Raw genomic sequence first — 20823 nt, forward strand, 5'->3', positions numbered from 1 at the left:
TGAAGCATATATAGAATTTATTGTAAAGTTCAAGAAAATTCTTTTATATAAAAATATTGACCATAATATCTATGGACAGTTTACATGTGAAAGACAATATGTAACCAATAATGAAGCAATAAAATGTTTGTGCATTTACACTCTATAAAATGCCATGGATATTTGCTATGCCTGAATGAGGTAATGATGAGAATGCCACCTAGAAACTTTACAACCCCTCCATCAAGGAAACAAGCCAGTGCACGTCATCCATGTGAAGAAGAATTGAAAACTCTCACAACTGACTGGACTGCCGCTAAGGTTAGAGAAGGCAACTGTAGAGAAGGCGAGCTACTGCATGTTGACGTGAGACTGGAGGTGCACGGTGAGCTGGGCCTTGCGGGGGAAACACAGCTGGCAGTAGGGGCAGGTGTGAGTGTGGGTCTGGAGGTGGCGGGTGAGGGCCCACTGCCTGCTGCACCGGTAGTCGCAGGTCGGGCAGGCGAACTCTTTGCTCCCGCCGCTGCCATCTGAGTGTGTGCGAAGGTGGTTCTTGAGGTTGATCCTTCGTGACGTACGGAAGGAACACTGGGAACAGGCGAACGGCTTCTCCCCGGTGTGGGTCTGCATGTGTCTGTGTATGTCGCTGTTCTTGGCAGTTCGGTATGGACAGTGTGGGCAGGAAAACGGTTTCTCCCCGGTGTGTTTGCGAATGTGTTCCTTCATGTGGTCCTTCCTCGGAGTGATGTAGGAGCAGCAGGGACACTGGTGCACCTCCCGTGTAGAATAATTCCGCTCGTTAGTCGAACTTCCTCCCTCACGCTGGTTGTCCCCTTCCGCACCTGCCTGTTGAAGATGGTTTTATTATTCCCAAGATATTTTCTAAATCCTACTTACTGCCTTACCAACACAATAGTAGACGAAGCATGAATAACCTGATTTTTATTTCTGAAAGGCAATCAAAGCTGAATGGAAGAGTTTTTTTCACATCAAGAGCAAGAGGGACAGCCATAAGAGTGATAAGATGTAGATGCTGGAGCACATGGTGGTCAGGGAATAAAGATGGAAATAAAAGAGCAAGGAAAGAGATAAGAATGCTGCTGCTACCGTTTACATGGATACCACCAGCTGAGGCAGGGAGGGAAACATGATATTCAAGTGTTCAGCTCCTCCAAAACAAATTTTCTAACCCCACGATAAATAAGCAGATGGAAGACTGGTAAAGTACATTTTCTAATAAGTGTTTTATATCACCACTTTATACACAGTAAAGTATTATTTTTACATTATGAAGAATTACCCAAATGATCAGCTTTGTCTCCTGCCTCACTTGTTACTATCTGCCGTGGCACCAATGACATTCAAAGACAATTTGATCAACTAATATAGAAAGCAAACCAGCAAAATGAACAATATTGTGACCTAAGCATCACTGGAAGAAAATTTTATAACTAGTGTCATTTAAAAAAAAATACACTGATTAAAGCAAGACTGAGAGAAATGATACCAGGAGAAGACCAACAGTAAAGCTGATCAACACAACCGATGAGTACTGGAGGGAGGAGGGTGGGCAGCGAGGGACTGCATGGACAAAGGGCAAAGGACAAAGGGTGGTGGTCTGGCTACTGCTGTGGCAGGTAACCCAAGGGTGCAAACCCACGGCCCCCAAACCTGGCTTTGGCCAAAAGAAGCACAAACATTTCTCTACCATGGCCATCCCTTCGGGAAAAGTTTCCACTAGGGAACACATCATTAGATATAGATAGATAAAATTTTGATTATAAATGAAGTCAGTGAACAATACAATAATTGGCGTGTTGTTTTGTGAACCTATGATGACTGGAGTGTGGGTAAGTGAAGGTGTGGAGGCCAGTGTTGGTGAGGGTGTGGGTGGTGGCCGGGAGAGTTGCCCATGTACAGTGCATGTGATCACAGAGTTTGGCCAGGTGGTCACCTGCGGCACACCTGCAAGACCTTTTATGACTTGTGAGCTCTGGCTTGTTATAATGCATGAGGGTTTATTGGGTTCGCTGAGGTCATTGGGTTCATTGGTCCTTTAAAGGTAAGGTTGATTGTGCTTATTTATACTCAACGGGTTCATTGTGTGTCATTCACCCACAGTCTGATTGTGTGTTAGAGCTGAAATTGCCAACCATTATCCTCCCTGAAAGAGCTTGGAGTTCAGTGTTACAGATATATGGCAAAGCTGAGACCTCATCACATGTCCTCCTCCTCTTGGCTCCAGCAGTGGGGACAGTTTCCGTCTCTCAGCAAAAAGACTGAGTGAGGCGCAAACCTCAGCCTGCTTAGTAACAGGTCGGGGTGGTATCCACTCCACTATGAAGTGTGTGTGCGCGTGTGTGTGAGTGAGTGTGTGTGTGTGTGTGTGTGCGTGTGTGTAACACCATAATTATTCTTCAAGGACCATATAAAGATTATCGATCTTCTTTATCAACACTTTGTATAAGCATGAAGCCTAATATTTAGCAGATTTGAGTGCATGCAGTCATGCATGTGCAGATGTCTGACAGTCCAAGCAAGGTTATGTGCCAAAGGTGAACAAACACAGGAGGTGGGGTGCATAAGCTGAATGAGAGCTTTGGGTCACTTGCCTGATGACCAAAGGGAAGCTGTTGCTACTTTAGATCATTGTTGAGCCATCAAAAGGTTATTCCATCATGAATTCTGGCCTACAACAATATTGGATTTCCTTGAAAATGAATCACTAAAAAATTGCTTGAAACTTTATGTAAGAATTCTGCCGCACATTAATATGGAATCAATTTGAGGTGCAGGTCAGAAAAGATATCTCTTGGAAACTTTTATTCACCTGCAGCTTTTTAACTTTTCCTAGTGACAGCATCAACAATCATGGTCCTCTCCAGTTGCATATATATATATATATATATATATATATATATATATATATATATATATATATATATATATATATATATATATATATATATATATATATATATATATATATATATATATATATATATATATATATATATATATATATATATATATATATATATATATATATATATATATATATATATATATATATATATATATATATATATATATATATATATATATATATATATATATATATATATATATATATATTTCACATAGCATTTTTTATACAATATTGATCAAGATGGAATCACTGTTATGCATCATCAGGAAGGTGTGCGAGGGAATGAGAGACAAAGGTAAGGAGCGGCAGACAGCTGGATTTCAAATCACCACAGGAACTGATGTAATTAACCAGTATATAATTATTTTTTCTTGATAAAATTTTTACTGTGCATCAACATCCACTTGTAATGCTAATGGGCACTTCTGTTCCTTCTCGCTCCCTCTCTGCTGTGTGTCTGTATGTGCCTGAGGAGGTTCACTTTCTGGGCGGCGCGGAAGGAGCACTGCTGGCAGGTGAACGGTTTCTCCCCCGTGTGGGTTCTGATGTGGATCTTTAGGTTGACCTTCTTGCTGCACCGATAGGAGCAGTAAGGGCACGAGAACGGCTTTTCCCCGGTGTGAGTTCGCATGTGAACGGTCAAACTGTGCTTTCTGGCAGAGGAATATGGGCAGTAATTACACTTGTGCTTTCTGTTGGTGATGAGGCTCCTGTGAGGCACCACCCTCCTCCTGCCCTGAGGCTGCAGCCCACGCTGTAGGGGACAAGCAGTGTCTCATCAGGGCTGGACGGGCCACTACGATGATGTACGAACACTGAACACCAAACATGCACACTTGCAACTCTAACACTGCAGCCAACAGCCCTCAAAGTCTTAGCTGCGCCGGTGCTTCATCCGGGGCTGGCTAATGGTTGATACTGACGGCTCAAGGCTTCTCGGTTTACAGCTTTGAAACTTCATGCTATCACATTTATACTAAGCAAAAGGTCAAAGTCATAAATGCATTAAATACATGTATTAAAACAAATGAGATTTACCTCAATGATTGTCGAATTACACACAAAGAAAATTATTCCAAGGCGGAAGTTAACCTGGCTAGAGCTACGAGCCTCACTAGTTATGAGTTGATGCCACCCCCATGAAAAAGGACAGAGTTTTACAAGGTTTGGGATAAAAGGGATGATGAGAAGGAAAGAAGACTGGAATATCAACAACTTCCAGTCAGGAAAAAATTCAGACCTGATGTGGCTACCTGATTTTGTAAGCTCTAAGAAGCTGATAATGGAACATACAGATAGGCAAATAGATAGGTGGGCACATATTTGGATAGATAAAGATATGGATAAGCTATCATTTCTCTAAGCCTTGAACTTGTAATCTATCTGTTGGGGGCAAACATGTGGTTACAAGCACCCCACCTTCCACTAAGAAATTAATTGCTGTGACTGTGATATGGACTTGTATGAGTCACACTACCACATAGCCATTCACCTCCTGTAATGCCCCGAGGTGCAGATAACGACTCTGAAGGTCTTAAGCATTTAACTGCGGATTTCCTACGAGAAGACATCACCAAGGACAGGAATGAAACAAAAAGTGGCTGCTACAATTCAATGAAGAAAAATGTACTTGTGCACCTTAGGAGGGGCTATCCAGCATACCAATACCACATGGGAAACACTGCACTATCCACCACCGAGGCAGTGACGACCTGGGAATATATGTTACCAGGATACCAGTGAAAGCCAAATCCGTGCCAATCGCAGCGGACGGGTTAAGCCAAGGAGTACCTTCTGGTTCAATTTTACTCCGTGTTCACCATGTGTCTCAGGGCCCCAGATTTGAAACCCAGTCAGATTATTGTGAAAAAAGTTATGGATTAATTTTTCATGTGCTTCAAGATGTACACGAGAAATTGATCGCTTCAGGAGAATAAATCTTTTTCCCAATAATCCATGACCCCAGAGATGTGAGTTGGACACTACTGTCAAGCCAGATGGTGCCTCAGGTTAAGAACTTCTGGAGTCATCCTTCTCGGGTATTTCACTAAGGATACGACACTGACGGGAAGAAAAATGAGCTGAATCACTTCTAAAACTTTCATGCTGATTACAGCTTTAAATTTCAGCAGCAATGATGAGAACTTTATTTGGTAGGTTTCATCAAATATAAACTGTCAATCATTACCAGATACTTAATACTGAAGAAGGATGAAGGGCCTTACAATATTAAAGTGATGCATTCATTCAACTTTCTGTACCATGAGTCACACACAGCCACCCTGACCGAAACATTTGCTATGATTTTATTTTATTTATACTTTCAATGCCCCTCACAGGACCTTCCCTCAATATGGATCAGTTTGGTGCATCAGCCTGAATAGTTTTCACATCATTGCTTACAGTACTCTGGAGTTGTAAATATTCTGAAGTATTTTTGGGGCAATTTTTCCTTTGTCTTGACTTTCTCTGGTGTACCCACATGATCCTAAGATGTCTTGTGTTGTGTAAGATGATGGTGAGTTTGAAATGGCAGAACCTTTTTGATAGTAAGCAAAATTTTAGTGTGTGGTTTGGAAAGAAAACAAAAGCATGGTCTAGTGTTTATTGAGTAAACAAAGACATACTATCAAAGTTACTAAAGCAATTATAATACTTTCACAATAGACAATTTTCTAATAATAAAATTTTCTGGGCAGTGAAAATTTGAACATGGCTGGTCCACATGTAGCACTAGTTAAAACTTATCATTTGCATGTTACCGAGACTTGTCTGATAAATAAATTTCTATTTATCAAAAGGTTTTCAAGAGTTGACGGACACGCAAACCATTTAGCAGGAAACGTTGCTTGTACTTTATAATGCATGTCTAGGACAGAACACTATATAAAATGTAGTACTTGTTCACACACATACTCCATAAAAGATTGGCACCACAAGTGACATATTTGGCAACCAACTCGAGATTCTCAACAAATATCTTACATGACATTTGTACATGTAGTGGCAGGTTGTTTTCCATGCTATAAAGCTACAAAGTGACTATCATCCCTAAACCTCTATCAGTGTCACTAACAGTCAGTCATACTTCAATCATCTAACAATGAAACCGGATGCGTTACAAAACTAAAACTGTAGTAATATCATGGTAGTACGCCTCATCCCTGGCAAGCAACACAAATAACACGAAACATTAATGACTGTGAAGGTGAACAACGAACATACTGATAATAATCTCCATGAGAAAATGTCTATGACTTATCATCCATAAAAACAGCTACAGACTACAATAATACACCTATCACTGGTAGCTGAAAAGAATCACCAATCATGCCTGAACATATGACTCTAAAGGTCCCCTGAAATTCGAGGGGTAGGTAAAAATGGCCTTTGTGCCAATAGAAACCTAAGGATGGCTGTTGAGGTGCTTCACTGATGAACAGCGAGGGACAGAGGGAATAGTGGCTTTTCACTGGGTTACACAGCTAGGGTCGGACAGCCCTGCCAGGGTTACAGGATGCTTTTTCTCCCACCAAATGGCAACACCAATAGGGCTTGACTACCTGAATGCTGAATCAGATACGATTGCCTCTGCAGGAAAGCCACCCAGTCTCCAAAGCAAGGGCCGGTAAGGACGAGGAAGTGGTCTTTTTGCCAGTGTGTCAATGCACCAGCAGCGTGTTATCATTTAATAACTTGGGTTTTTGGCAGTAGCTGAAGAGCCGGACAAACACTGGAGCACCTTGACCAGGCCGCCTGTCCTGTGCACCTCCTTTCCCTCTACCAATATGTGACCATGCAGGGGACAGAACCTTATCCTAGCTTTAAAAATAACATACAACACATCAACTTCACTCATACACTCTACATAATTTATCAAACATAAAAAATCTTACTTAATCTCCAGTCTAATTTGTACAGGAAGTTTCTCTTTTTGTCACCATTACGTCAGTTGCACGATAAAAACAGTGCGTAAAAACCTACTAATACATATAGCACAGAAATATTGAGCATAATACTGTTGTTGCACCACCAATACTCTATCCTTACCTTAACACTCTACAACACTAAAGTCTTGTCCTACACAAAGAGTACTGAGATCAAATTGAGGAAGCAATTGTTTAAGATAGTGTAAAACCTTTGTGTTCCTAGGCTATTCAGTACATACTGGACCAATGCAACTAGTGGTAAGTGACCCCTCACATAGAAGTCAACCCGGTCTCTTGACAATACCTACTGATGGCTGAAAATATTCTCTCTGTTGAACTATTGGTGTGTCTCCATGTGGGCTTTGAGGGCCTTCTGGTACTTGAAGGTTTGGGGACAGACGGAACACTGCAACACCCTGTCTTGGCTGTGGGTGCGGATGTGGGCCTGGTAAAGATTGCCGTCGGTGAACTGCACATTGCAGAACTTGCACAGCAGTGATTTCTCCTCAGCATGTGTGCAGAGGTGAAGGATGAGCGCGTCCTTCCTGGAGGTGGAGAACGGGCATAGCGTGCACCGGTGTAGCGATGCCTTCTCCCGGGAGTGGGTCAGGAGGTGCTTCCGGAGAGCATTGGTTTGAACAAATCGTGAGGGGCAGTGGGGGCATCCATAGGGGCGTTCTCCCGTGTGTGTGCGGATATGTATCTTTAGGTGGTCTTTCCTGTAGGTGGAGTAGGAGCAGTAGGTGCAGCGGTGCAGCTTGGAGCCTGTGTTGAGTCTTGCTCTGCGTCTTGCGGATCCTTCCAGACTCCCTCCCACAGGTCTCCCTCTGCTCTCTTTTGCCTGTAGAAGATTTTTGGCGTTGGTCATTCACCTTGTGGCAATGAAGCACACTATCAAAACTGCTAATGAGAACTTGAGGTGCTTCTGGCCCTTGTGAGAATTGTAGTTACATATTAAGACTTCAACCTAAAGACTTACTAACCAAACAAAATGGTCAGTGTGAAAATCTCCAAGCTGAGCACCTTCCTCAGAAAGATTAAAGGCTGTCTGCCACAAGGAGCTAAGTAAGCTATGTCCTCTGATGCTTGTGAACTCCACTATTCCCAAAATGACCTTCATCTACAATGACCTTCAAAATATATTAGAAATGCAAGGTGTCAAACTAATTATTCTGAAACTTAAATGAAATAAGAACCGTTTAAATTATATGAAACTGATATACATTTGAAAATCATCTATGAAAAAGTAAATTAGGATGTAATTATACAAATACTATCATTTATGATAACTTGCACTTCATAGCTAGGTGACTGAATCCACATAAACACTAAAACAAGAACAATTTTGATTAAAAGATCCAATGGTTGAAAACAAAGAAATCTAAGACTACAAACAAGAGAAGGAAGGAACAATTAAGACCACATTCAAGATGCTGCTGATCAAAGCAATCACTGAAGAAAATGTAAACAAGTCATAATGCAACTACATCGTCTCTAGTGAAATTTTGCTTCCAACCTCAATACAAAGATGGGCTACTGGGACAGGCAGGGAGGCAAGACACAGACTGCCCGCTGCATGGCAAGGAACACTGACACACCACAAGGCAGGAGGAGGTGCTGGCAGCATAATAAGGGGCTTCATTTTCGGGAGGAAAGCTTCGCATTCAGGGTATTAAAACTAGTCTTGTCATTGCCAACATTAACAGTTTATTTTCGTGTATAATCATATAAAATTTGCATTTACAACATTGTGTGCACAGCACAGGCTTAATCTTTCACGAGATTCATAATATTCATCAAATAAATGACAGACAAAAAATATACTAAATCAGTATGTCAATTTCTGAATGATTTAATGAGTAGATAAAATGATGATGATATGGAATGATTCACAATCATTTAGCAAACGTTATCTACAGAAATGGGAGGTGATGAAAAACATTACCAATTAGCACCATGACCCTCACTGCAGATATGAAAGTCCTAATGAAGACAAAGCCTTTCCACACAATTATAATGTGGGAATAATGAGTGAATGTTGAACAATGCTTGCATTAGGGAAAGTCATTATTTTTGTGATTGTTCATGAGGATCACGAAGAACTAATGACATTATGGCAACTCAGCTTTTTGTACAGTATAATGTATAAATCTTTTTATGGTGGTATGTTATACTTTAACTCAATCGTTCAAAGCTCCCATCTCTGTTGATAACTTGCATCTACTAAAGAATAAGAATGTTTCAACTTTTCAGTCACTCTCACTTCATCCAACTGCAAATTATATATCCTGTGTGTGTGTGTGTGTGTGTGTGTGTGTGTGTATAAACAAACCTCAACATTGCACCCTCTAAACTATGTATATTAAAGCTGACACATTTACACATATACTCCTCTGATCACTAACAGCAATCTAAACCCTTCCCATGAACTTAGAGAGCTAAGGTTTCTTTGTGTGTTGCCAAGTGACTCTTTAGGTGGCTGTTCCGGGCAAAGTTCTGCGGACACGCCGGGCACGAGTATGGCTTTTCACCGGTGTGGGTGCGAATGTGGTTATTGAGCGTGCCTTTCTGGACAAACCGTGAAGAGCAATATGGACAGCCAAATGGTTTCTCCCCTGTGTGAGTGCGTATGTGCATGGTCATGTGGTCTTTCCGAGGAGTGGAGTACGAGCAGAAGGAACAGTGGTGCAGCTTGGGGCCAGAGGCGAGCCTGGGCCTCCCTCCCGCGCCTTCCCCAACACTGTCCTTCCCCGCCTGTGGGAGATGTTGGACTCGAGTCATTACCTGCATGCTTGTAAGCTGATGCAGTATGTGTTTCAATGAGGTGATGAACAGCTATGTACAATGTATGTGATAGGGAGAATTAATTTACGTAAAACTGTTCAACATGTATATCTTTATGACCCTTATATGATAATTGAATATGTATGGTAAAAAAGAGTCAGTCTCTATTATTAATGAAGTATGTATGGCCAATCAAAATGTAGTAATATTTGTTTTTAAGGAATATGAGTCGTTTCACATAGCTGAAAAACGATATGTTTCACCATCCTGGCAGCGACTAAGAAAATATATATTCATTTCATATTAAGACACATTGTATGACACTTGGTCTCTGCTACCCAAACATGATAAACAATTTCTTAGTGATTCCCAGAACTGTGATGAAATTAAGTGTTTGGTTGAGAGATGCTTGTGTCATGTACAGCCTTGTTTGTATTTTACAAAACTTAGGTTAGTAGACAGCTTGCAAAAACTGAATTTTGCATTAACTGAATTTAATATATTCCCTTAGGGAATAATGGTAATGGGTTCTGCAAGTATGTATAAACATATGACAATACAGAAGTTGAAGCAAACTATACAAGCTTAACAATAAAAGCAACCAGCCCCAGTCATTTTAACTTTCTCTGCACCATCATGCACGGTGTGCACCTCAGTCCCACTCCACTGCCTTGGATGTACCGTTGTCAACCCAATTACATTGCGACAATGTCAAACTGCTTGACTGAAAACCATTGACCTAACATCTAGGAACATGTGGGTTCACATCATCACTTCCTATTTTGACTTCAGAGGATGAAGGCTTGGCTCCTATCTCTTAGTGGCAGCCACAGTCACCCCCAGCTCACATTCCAATGATTTTCAAGAACTCTCATTTCAAAACACCAGCCATTTATAAAAACTTATTGTGCAATGTAATATCAACATAGATGAGAGAGTGAGTCTTCAAAAATAAAAAAAAGGCAGCTTCAATAACAGTGCTACTGATCTGCCCAGCAGTGCATCCCCCTACCAACACATCGAGGTACCCAGGATGTGCCAGCCTGCCCATCCTGCGGCTGGCATCAGGCTGGTCCAGTGACAGTGCAATGATGGAGGCCCTGACACAGGGACGCTGCACAGAAGCCTCCCAAGCACTCCACGATCTGCAGATATACTACCCAGCTCCTAGTGACTAACAGATGGTCACTCGTCTCATGTAATGTCTTAGCATTTCATGTTGAGCCTCCACCAGATCACTGTAAGTCAACCATTTTTGAGGATAAGAAAATCCCCATCATAATGAAATTTTACATTGGCCACTTTCATTTCGATGGGATGAACCACCAGATGACGGTGTCTGAAGCATCCACTGTCAGGTACAGCACAATGAACCCCGTTGATAATGAACGTGCACTGTTCACAACAGCTTCACTGGCACTCATTTCGTTCTTCACTTCATACACTTACATGCCAAGTCCTGCTCATAAAGAGATGGCCACAAATAGAAACACAACAGGGGAAGATTGATTGCATGTCTTTGACCCTCCATAATGGCACCTGCCATTTCCTAACAGGAAGACAATTCTCAACATCTGCAATTCTCTGTCTTATGTATATACACACTGAACATCAAATGAGATGTAAATTTGAGTTTGTCCCTCAACAAGAAATATTTGTTTGAATGTTCTTTGTCTTAGCGTTTACTCCTTTTCACAGGTGCAAATCTTGTTCCCAGTAATATTTTGCCTCCTCATTTCATGCCCTCAAGATATTTCCAGTTCATTGAGTATGTTTTGCTCCTTATTTAGACTCCCTTGACCCGACCGCACCTTGTCGATGTTGTCACACGCAATACGGTTCCTTCATTACCTCCATACTTTATTGCACCTTCCATAGATGTGGCAGCATGAAAATAATGCTTTCCCACAAACCTGAAGCCCTCTCTCCCGTACTCCTAAAGCTTCCCTCACAATCTGACCCCCCCCAAGTAACGTCCTTCATCACGGGCCTCACTGCGCTGCTGCAAGGAGTCAGACACATTGACAGGACTGAAAACCTTGCCGAGTCTATCCTTAGATGGGGCAGGACACCTCTCAGCCACCTACAGCCCACTTAATGGCAGGAAATCTTGCAAGAAATAAATGTATATAATTTACGCTCATGAAGCTCCATTGACCAGCATAAAAATGTGTGAATTTTGCATACACAACCCTGTACAGGTTATACAACTTTAACCCCTTGACTGCAAATTTCCAACAAAAAGACATCACCAAGCAACAGGAATGGAACAAAAAGTGGTTGCTACTATTCAATGAAGAAAAATATGAAGTCCTGCACCTTGGGAGGGGCTATCCAGCACACCAATACCACATGGGAAGCACTCCACTATCTACAAACTGGGAGAACTCATGGTCTGGACTTGACCAACCCCACACCACTCTCAGTACTCTCTGGAAACGTTCATGGTCGGTTTTCCTTTATGACCACCCAAATCTATCGGTTCATTTTTTATTCATTTGCCATCATTTTGTCAGTATTAATGGGTTTTCCAAAATGTAAACCAGCTTGAGATATTCACCTAAGGATGTTCTCATATGTATTTGGTGACTGTATGTCAATCCATGTCTTTAAATATTTTTGTAATGGAGAGACTGACAGAAAAAAAAAAATGCTCTCCTCACTAGTAGAAGGGTGGGGGAAAATGAAAGTTCAAATTCTGAATACCAGAATTAAATGCATTTAAATACACAAATTAATGAAGAAACAATAATAAAACAATTCTCAGTTATTGTAAAGTTTTACATTCTACCCACATCCAGCACAATAGATAACTTCAGTACTGATAGCACTAAAATTTGAAGGTAGCAGAACCGGTGCTGATGGGTGGCAGAGAGGTGACTGGCATGACACATCAATGCACAGCCCCTTCAGCAGTCTGGTATTAGAGCTCAGCTGAGTTGAGCACTGCTTGCAAAGACCATGATTGTCTTGTCTTTCTTGGCAAAGCTCAGATATCCCGCACCTACTGTGAGGCACTGTGCAGCTGTTACCTCTACCACAGCCCCACCAGTTATACAAGGACTTCTTTAGTTCCTCCTCCTCATCACACTTACTGGTACTAACTCATTTTTCTACAGCTTCCCAGCCAGAAAGCAATGACTTCCTTTTTTGTGAACTTTACTCCATATCACACCCCTAGAGCTCACTACACCTATAATATACCCCCCCATTGTAATCCAGTACATTTTTTTTTCCTACTCATACCACACATGCAATTATGGAAACCATTCTTGTCCTTTTCCATCAAAACAGAATCACCAAGAATTTCTATTTCAACAAAGAGTACTGCATGAGCAAGCGAAAAACTTTGAAAGCTATAATATGACCTATTTTGCTGGAACTTATTTTTCTTTCCTGATGTATCATATTAGTGTTTCTTGAAACTCTTTATGATCGCCAGAAATGCTTGCGTGAGAAATAACTGAGAGTTTGTAATGACGATGACGTGATGTGTGGTCAGGTGGTGGCAGCGATAATGACTGCACATGAAAGACATTTTCTGGAATGTGATGACCCCCTCCCACGCCTTGCAACACGTCACACTGCACAAACAACTTCACTAACGCTAAACTAAGCACAGGAATTGCTTAATAAACTCACTTATTCATCATGTTTGACTTGTTTCCTCTTAACGTTGTCAGATGCATTTGTCAATGCCGCATAAAATCAAATCTTGTGTCAGAAGAGAAATCTCATTACTAAATTCTGGCATTGTTTCCCCTGCATCTACCATGTACGTCTTTCACAATGCAGATATTTTGTTGATATGGATAAATATTCACAGGCTTCCCACTTCAGGTAAATGGTTATCATTCAAATAAATTACAGAATAACTATAGAAACATCAGGAAATTAATCACAAAATGCAACAAAGAACTCTGCAGCTACTGTTGGTGCTACAGGTTAATGCCAAACAGGCGACATAAATCAATGAAATAAATACTTCTTCACACGTATGAATACCTTTACACACCAACCTCATTTTGCAAAGGCCAGAAAAGCTTACCTTGAGAGGCAGAGAGCAGCATGCACATACACACAACAGCTATTTCTATCCCTAAACTCAGGCCATAAGGAAACTGCTGACCACTGATCTCTTTACTTGTACCAGGAATGAGGTACAAGGTCTGGCGAGGAAAGTGGTGATATTTTTTAGGATCACAATAAGTTGAGTCGTAGTTCATGTTTTTGCAATGATCACTGAAGCGTTGATTTGTGTGTGTGTGTGTGTGTGTGTGTGTGTCAACAGTGATCTTTAGGGAAACTTGATCACAGCTTTTCAACAGGAATGCACTGAATAATCTCTTAAAATGGAAATAAGATAATCATAAATAAGTCTACATCCTTCCCTTCATCACTACCAATGTCTCGGTACTCTACCCTACATGCAAGCCAAGGTGATGTCCTCTACTGTAATGACCCTCAGGACTCAAGAATTAGTCTGAGTGATGGAAACCTAAGTGACGACATCAACCCACCTAATGGAGAGCCACTGAGTCCTGCTAAAATAAAACTCTGGTCTAAGGTGGTTGTGGCAAATGACTAATAACACTGAGTTGCTGCTGTGGGAGTAAACATCAGCTGCTTCCTGATATAGGGCCGAATTATTAAACATTTCGTCGCTTAAGTTCATATGTTTGACAAGGCTTTTGTAGGAGTTTTGGGCATTTCCAGTATTATTAAACATTTCGTCGCTTAAGTTCATATGTTTGACAAGGCTTCTGTAGGAGTTTTGGGCATTTCCAGTATTATTAAACATTTCGTCGCTTAAGTTCATATGTTTGCCAAGGCTTCTGTAGGAGTTTTGGGCATTTCCAGTATTATTAAACATTTCGTCGCTTAAGTTCATATGTTTGCCAAGGTTTTTGTAGGAGTTTTGGGCATTTCCAGTATTATTAAACATTTCGTCGCTTAAGTTCATATGTTTGACAAGGTTTTTGTAGGAGTTTTGGGCATTTCCAGAAGTAGTTTTATGACCCTGGTGGGAGTTTGGCCCTTCCTCTGTACCATGAACCTAAAGAAACACTCAATAGAGCCTGATTGATCCCCTCTTTGACCTTTATAAATAGGTGAAGTGAGAGTCTTATAATGCCATCCATAGTATTGTCATGAGTTACTATTATTTCACTGGCCTCTGTGGTTAGTGTGACTAGCTACAAATCCTGGGGCCTGAGTTTGAATCCGTGCTTGGGCAGTTAGCGTGCATCCCACTCAGCTGTTAACCCTTAAACGTTGGCAATATTTGAAGAGTAGCTCCCCTCAAAATGAATGCTCTATATATAGCCACTGTCAACCTTAGGACCGTAGCATAAATATAGTTACGCCGCATAACAGATGTCTTAACTGTCGTCTATATATAGATTATACCGCAATCTGGAAGTGTTGTTATATTTCTGCCATACAAAACTGACTGACTGAATTTTGGACCGGCTATAGAGAGTTTCATCGTCGCCCAAGGGTTAATCCTCCCTTGTGGGCTGGCTGATAAATGGGTACCTAAGGAAACTTGGGGAAGGTAAACTGTGGAAACCCAGAAGTTAAGTTGCATATGTCCCCCACTTCCCTAGGGTGCTTTCTTTATTGCATATATCCCCAACTTTTTACTTTACTTCAGTGGTTACTATCCTCCACTTCCAGGTGATGTTTTCTTTTAGTAAATTGCTGCATGTTTTAGCCAAGACAATATAAAATAATAAAATAAAACAACAATAACAGTGTTCTAGTTGCTGCTCTGTAATGAGTGTGGACCCACGACCATAGCTTCTTACACTGTGGGTAGACATCTAAGGGAGCAGTGATTTCCTTCATGGTCATTCCTGTGAGGAGTATCAACTACATAACAGAGATGTAATGTATGGAGGCTCCAGTGCATTCCTGTTCCCTAATAGACAAATGAAGGAGCTGAATGGCCTGAGCACAGAGCAATCAAGGGCTACACCATCACCACATTCAACATGCCTCAAAAATGTTCCCTTCTTTCAACATCCCAGGCCAGCAGAACACTGTCTATGGAGGAGCAATCACTAAAATAATAATCCAGCTGCTCTTGAGTGACAAAAATCATCCAAAATAAAAAATCTAATGTATTGAGATTATATTTTTGTTATTAAATCAAATAATATTTTATTTTTAATTAGTAACTTCACAAAACTAACCCATAAAATATCAATATCTAAAAACTGTTTAGCAGTATATCATACACTTAAGTGTCATGTCCATACATTGCAGGCTTTTCCTGTTATGTTTGGGACAATTCAACATCTTTCAAGGGCCCTCCATGGACAGTGTTATCAATGCCTCCTGTCACCACACTACAAGCATCAACATCAACACTTTGCAACAAATCACTACAACACTGAAAAAACAAATACCACCAGAGCTTTGAATTCACCACAACGATATGTCTGAGAAAAAGTAACTTACATTATGCAACTCACAATTTAAAGTGAGGATCAGGAATGGGTGAACAGCTATAGTGGCTCTGCCTTCTTCACAACACAGAGGAAACAACACTGCCATCGTACATTAAATCCATCAGAGTAGTAGACATCTTTCAACATTACAACACGTGACAGGTGAATACAAAACCCTCGTGGCACTGCCTCAACACAGGGGCTCAGAACACTCACCACCGGGTGGGGCGGGGGACTGCTCTCGCCACTGTAGTTGTCCGAGCCAGCCAGGCCTCCGCTGAACTCACTGCCCCCAAGCCACTGTGGGTAAGGGATGCCATGTAACCTGATACAATCACTTTTCTTTCCATTTCCTCTTCCTTCTATTTATTCATAATATGACATAAAACCTTATTTCCTACAATATGAATGACAGAGTCAGGGAGAGAGTTCTAGATTCAATATAATTAGATATAGATATGCTAAACAGCTGGTAAATAATTCTAAACACTAAAAACAACATTATAATCATCAGTCAAAGATATCCTCACCAAATTTTTGCATATACAAGTTGTGTGATAGTGTGGGGTTGAGGACTAAGTCTTGGATGATGGCAACCCCCCCCCCCCCCCACAGCATAATAACACACTGATCAAGAAATAACGTTGAGTATGATCACATTATCCCCACTATACATCACAGGTCTGAAATGGTATTATTCATAAAAGGAAACCAAGTAAAAAATAATCTACACAGTTTAAGAAAAGACACTTAAATAGATCTGAAGCATAATTAAGCCCTTGGCAGCAGATTTCCTACAAGACATCACCAAGCTACAGGAATGGAACAAAAAGTGGCTGCTACAATTCACTGAAGAAAAATGTTAAGTCATGCACCTTGGGAGAGGATATCCAGCATACCAATACCACATGGGAAACACTCCACTATCCACCACAGAGGCAGAGAAAGACCTGGGAGTATATGTTACCAGGCTACCAGTGAAGGCCAAATCCATGCCAATCGCAGCGGAGGGGTTAATCAGAAAAGTAAAGAGCATCAATATACCGGTACTTTTTCCCAACCCATTTCATCCAAACTAACCTCATGCATGCCGGAGGGTCCAGCCAGCGCCTCCACCACCACCTCCGGCAGGGCCTGTGGTGGAAGCGGGCCCTGGTGTCCCTGGTCGTCATACTTGGCAGGCATCACCAGTCTGCTGTGGTCCTCCTGGGGCCCCTCCGATGAGGCGTCTCCTGGCATGCCCCCACAGTACTCCATGCTCCCACTCAAGTTGTTGGTGGAGGGCTGCTCCCCTGCCTCCTCCAGGGTCTCCTCCTTGATCTCGATGGTCTCCTCATTCACATCCTGAAAAGTTCCTCATATTTCTTAGGTACTCCAATTGCGCTGTGGATGGGTGGACCAATAATGTGCTCTGTGCCAGGCTGCTTCACTGTTTAGTTGTCACCTTGACTTAATTTACTTTGTTTTGCTGTCGTACTTCTATTTTGCTACACTGTCATCTTGGAATTATGATGAAGGCTTGTATGAAACTTTGACCCAACTGCAGGTTTCACATTCACCTAAATTTACACTTGTGTAGGCATGAACCTCTAAGCTTTTTCTTCTTCTTTTTTTAAACAATCATGCGCAAATAAAAAAAGACAAAATTCTTGAAATACTGGGGTAATTGGACTGGGAAAAAGCATTATTCTAAAAGGAATTCTGAATTTGATTTTTTCCTCTCCTCATCAGTATATTTGTTCTATATTCCCAGTAACTGGCACTATATGTTATTTTCATTTACCACACTAATCAAAAAAGCTACTTTCATATTCCTACAACATGCTGGACAAGTGAAAAACACCAATGCATGCAATACCTTGTACTGGCTTCTGGAGGAATCCTGGGAGTGTGCTTGGTATCTCTCTGCACTCTGATGATCAATTTTGTGTTGAGCTGCCTTGTCAGGATGGACTCTTTTCAGCACCTCTGGCCTGTCCCCATCACAGATGTCTGAACTCCCATCCTCCAGTCTGTGGGCCGCATCGTCCCCTCCTGCATCATGACTATGGTACTCGTTCTTGTAGCATTCCTGGGAGACAGAGTTATAAGTGCCGGGGGAGTCTGGTCTGACCTGGGGCTCCTCGCTGCTACCCTCCCGCCGCCGCCTTTTGGGGTGTGGGCTGCTGCGGTCATCACTCGCTTCACTGGGATGTGACCTGGACGAAACCTTCTCACTACTACTTGAGTGACTGCTGCTGCCTTTACTCCTTTTCTCTGATGGGATTTCATCTGGCACAGCGAGACCCTTGATTTGGAGGAGCTCAGCAACCTTGATTAGCCTGGAAAGGTCCCGCTGAGCCACGCTGACTATGCCAGCGTACATGTAGCTGAGCAGCGCCTCCAGCTCGTCACGGCGAACGTCCTGCAGAAGCACCACGGGATGCTTGCCCGCCGTGTGGTCAAACATCTCCTCGAAGTACTGGCTGCAAGTTGACAGCACCAGTTTGTGCACCGGGTAAAACTTGCCCTCACAGGCCACCGTGGCATCTGTGTATCTCTCCTGTGGGGAAAACATTGGTGATATTTATCTTACAGTATCTCATGGGACTGATTATGGTAATGAGTTTTCTTAAAAAAAATATCTTGGCACATGTTTCTTTCTATATCATACTTCAACTTTTAAAGGCCGAGTCATTCATTTCAACTTAACCTGAAAATTATAACAGTACAAAGAAATCCTTCATCTGAAGAATCACATAGCTGACACTCAAACCTTGGCCTTTAAACGATAAATTAAGTTGCTAGCTCAAGTCAAACTATTTCCTCACCTTTAGCCTGAGGGCTGAGAGCATATGACAGAATGTGGTGCTGTGGTTGTTCCAAGACAGAGAGAGCATTCCATCCCCCATCTTGGATGATTTAAATAATACCTGAAGAAACACACAAAATGTCAGTGGAAATGTGATCCATATATATACCATACATACACACACATACACATACTGGGGACCCAGTCAGCCCTGCATTATCCATGGATTCAACAAACTGTGAATCAAAGAATGGTTTTAAACAGCATAAGTTGTATTTTGCAGCCTGAAATAATGGCTCTGCCTCATGTGTGAGACAAGGTGGAGAGGGTTCAGAGGAGGGCCACCAAACTGGTGTCCACACTGGCTCACCTGCCCACACACCAGGGCCCACACCTTCTGAGGAGAGGAGAGGCCCCCTCATGGCCCTGGCTCCCTGGCCTGTAATGCCATCACTAGGTAACCTGCTGTCATCCAGTTTACCAAACCAGCTTAGGATTTCATGGCAAGTTATAATCACACAGGGCATGGTACAGGTGTTCTTGTCCGCCCAAACACCTGTTGTCATGCCCCCCCTGACCCCCATGCCCCTCAGGTGGGCAGGCGGCGAGCCTGACGGACAGGTAAAGATGACAACCGACACCCCCCGCGGAGACGCTCCCCGCCCTGCCACAGGCCGAGGCATGAACTGTCTCCCCGTCGCCTCCCCGTACATAAACGCTTCAATGTTCCCGCCTTAGACTCGCAACAGAAAAATTATTAATCTCGTAACACTAAAAATCTTATCTTCTAACAGTAAAAGTCAATCTCGTAACAGGAAAAATCGGAATCTCGTAACAGGGAGAGTATTAATCTTGTAACAGGAAAAACCTTAACAATGCAACAACATTAACCTTTTTTTCCTTCTTCTTAGTCCCGTAACAGTAAAAATTTGATCTCGTAACAGGAAAATTATCAATCTCGTAACAGGGAAAATCTTAATCTCGTAACAGGGAATATATTAATCTCGTAACAGTAAAAAATCATCACAAATGCAACAATATTAACCTATCTTTCCTTCTTCTTAATTAATCCCGTAACAGTAAAAATATGCACCTCGTAACAGTAAAAAAATGATAAATAACAACCTTCCCACATAACACCGGGTCTCCCTCCTTTACCTCTCCCCTCACGACCCTTCCACCTTCCTGACCTTATAAACAAAACCTCCACAGTTCTAAAAAGCACCACAAAATCCCGCCACGTACCTTAATCTAGTAACAAAGCGGGAAAAAAAGGAGGAAGACAGCACCGCAGCGCCGCCTCCATGGACGAGTTCTTTGTTTGGTTCCAATAATGACGGACACGCGCGCCGCCACGATCATCAGAAACACTTAAAAACACGAGATACCGGCCATATACACCGTTTCTAGGTCTTTTTACTACAGGAACGAGTGATATATTAATGGAACGATTTTTTCTAGGTGTTAGTTTGTGGGTGAGCGCTGCGTAAGGCGAAATAAATGTGTGCCTCCATGGCCGTTTTGCCTTCCTTCAAGCGCAGCCTCGAACTTCTTGCGTCCTCCTCCTGGCTCGATGGAGGAGGACGGCAGTCATGAATAAAGCCGGAAATTACTAAATCACCCCTTCTCTCCCATTTCCACCTCTTCCAACCTCTCCTTTCCTCCTAAAACTGATGGACAGCTCACCTCTAGGCCAATGCGAATCTGCAAAATCCATTCTTACCTTCTCCTTTCTCCACTTTCTCCCCCCCAAAAGCTCGCTCTCTCTCTCTCGCTCGTTTTCTCAGCAAGACGCCGGTGTGCTTGCCTTGAGCTCAGGTGCGCGAGGCGTGTCCATGAGGCAGGTGTTCAAGGCTCCCCCGGCACCTTGACCATTGCGATTATGCCCTTCAACTTTCATCATCTTATTTACCTCGTATTTCTCCCTCTCACATCGCTGCTTCATTTCCTACATTA

The 20823-nt window shown here is 42.1% G+C and overlaps 1 protein-coding gene across 6 annotated transcripts; it reads right to left on the reverse strand.

Moving 5' to 3' along the window:
- LOC127001520 (zinc finger protein 768-like) lies at positions 1-20613 on the reverse strand. 6 transcript variants are annotated; one of them, XM_050866128.1, is made up of 6 exons: positions 20113-20254; positions 18887-18988; positions 17935-18618; positions 17157-17420; positions 16293-16376; positions 1-825 (listed from the first exon to the last, which is right to left on the reverse strand). In XM_050866128.1, exons 2-6 carry the CDS (start codon positions 18965-18967, stop codon positions 331-333), a joined length of 1608 nt encoding a protein of 535 aa, XP_050722085.1. In that variant the 5' UTR covers positions 18968-18988; positions 20113-20254; the 3' UTR covers positions 1-330. The 6 variants fall into 6 exon arrangements, with proteins under 6 accessions (XP_050722085.1, XP_050722087.1, XP_050722083.1 ...); XM_050866130.1 differs by lacking the exon at positions 1-825 and adding an exon at positions 3141-3662; XM_050866126.1 differs by lacking the exons at positions 1-825; positions 20113-20254 and adding exons at positions 5500-7678; positions 20591-20613.
- Positions 20614-20823: the final 210 nt, after the last annotated feature.

The sequence above is a fragment of the Eriocheir sinensis genome, chromosome 21 (genome assembly GCF_024679095.1).
Source record: "Eriocheir sinensis breed Jianghai 21 chromosome 21, ASM2467909v1, whole genome shotgun sequence".
NCBI classification, from domain to species: domain Eukaryota; kingdom Metazoa; phylum Arthropoda; class Malacostraca; order Decapoda; family Varunidae; genus Eriocheir; species Eriocheir sinensis.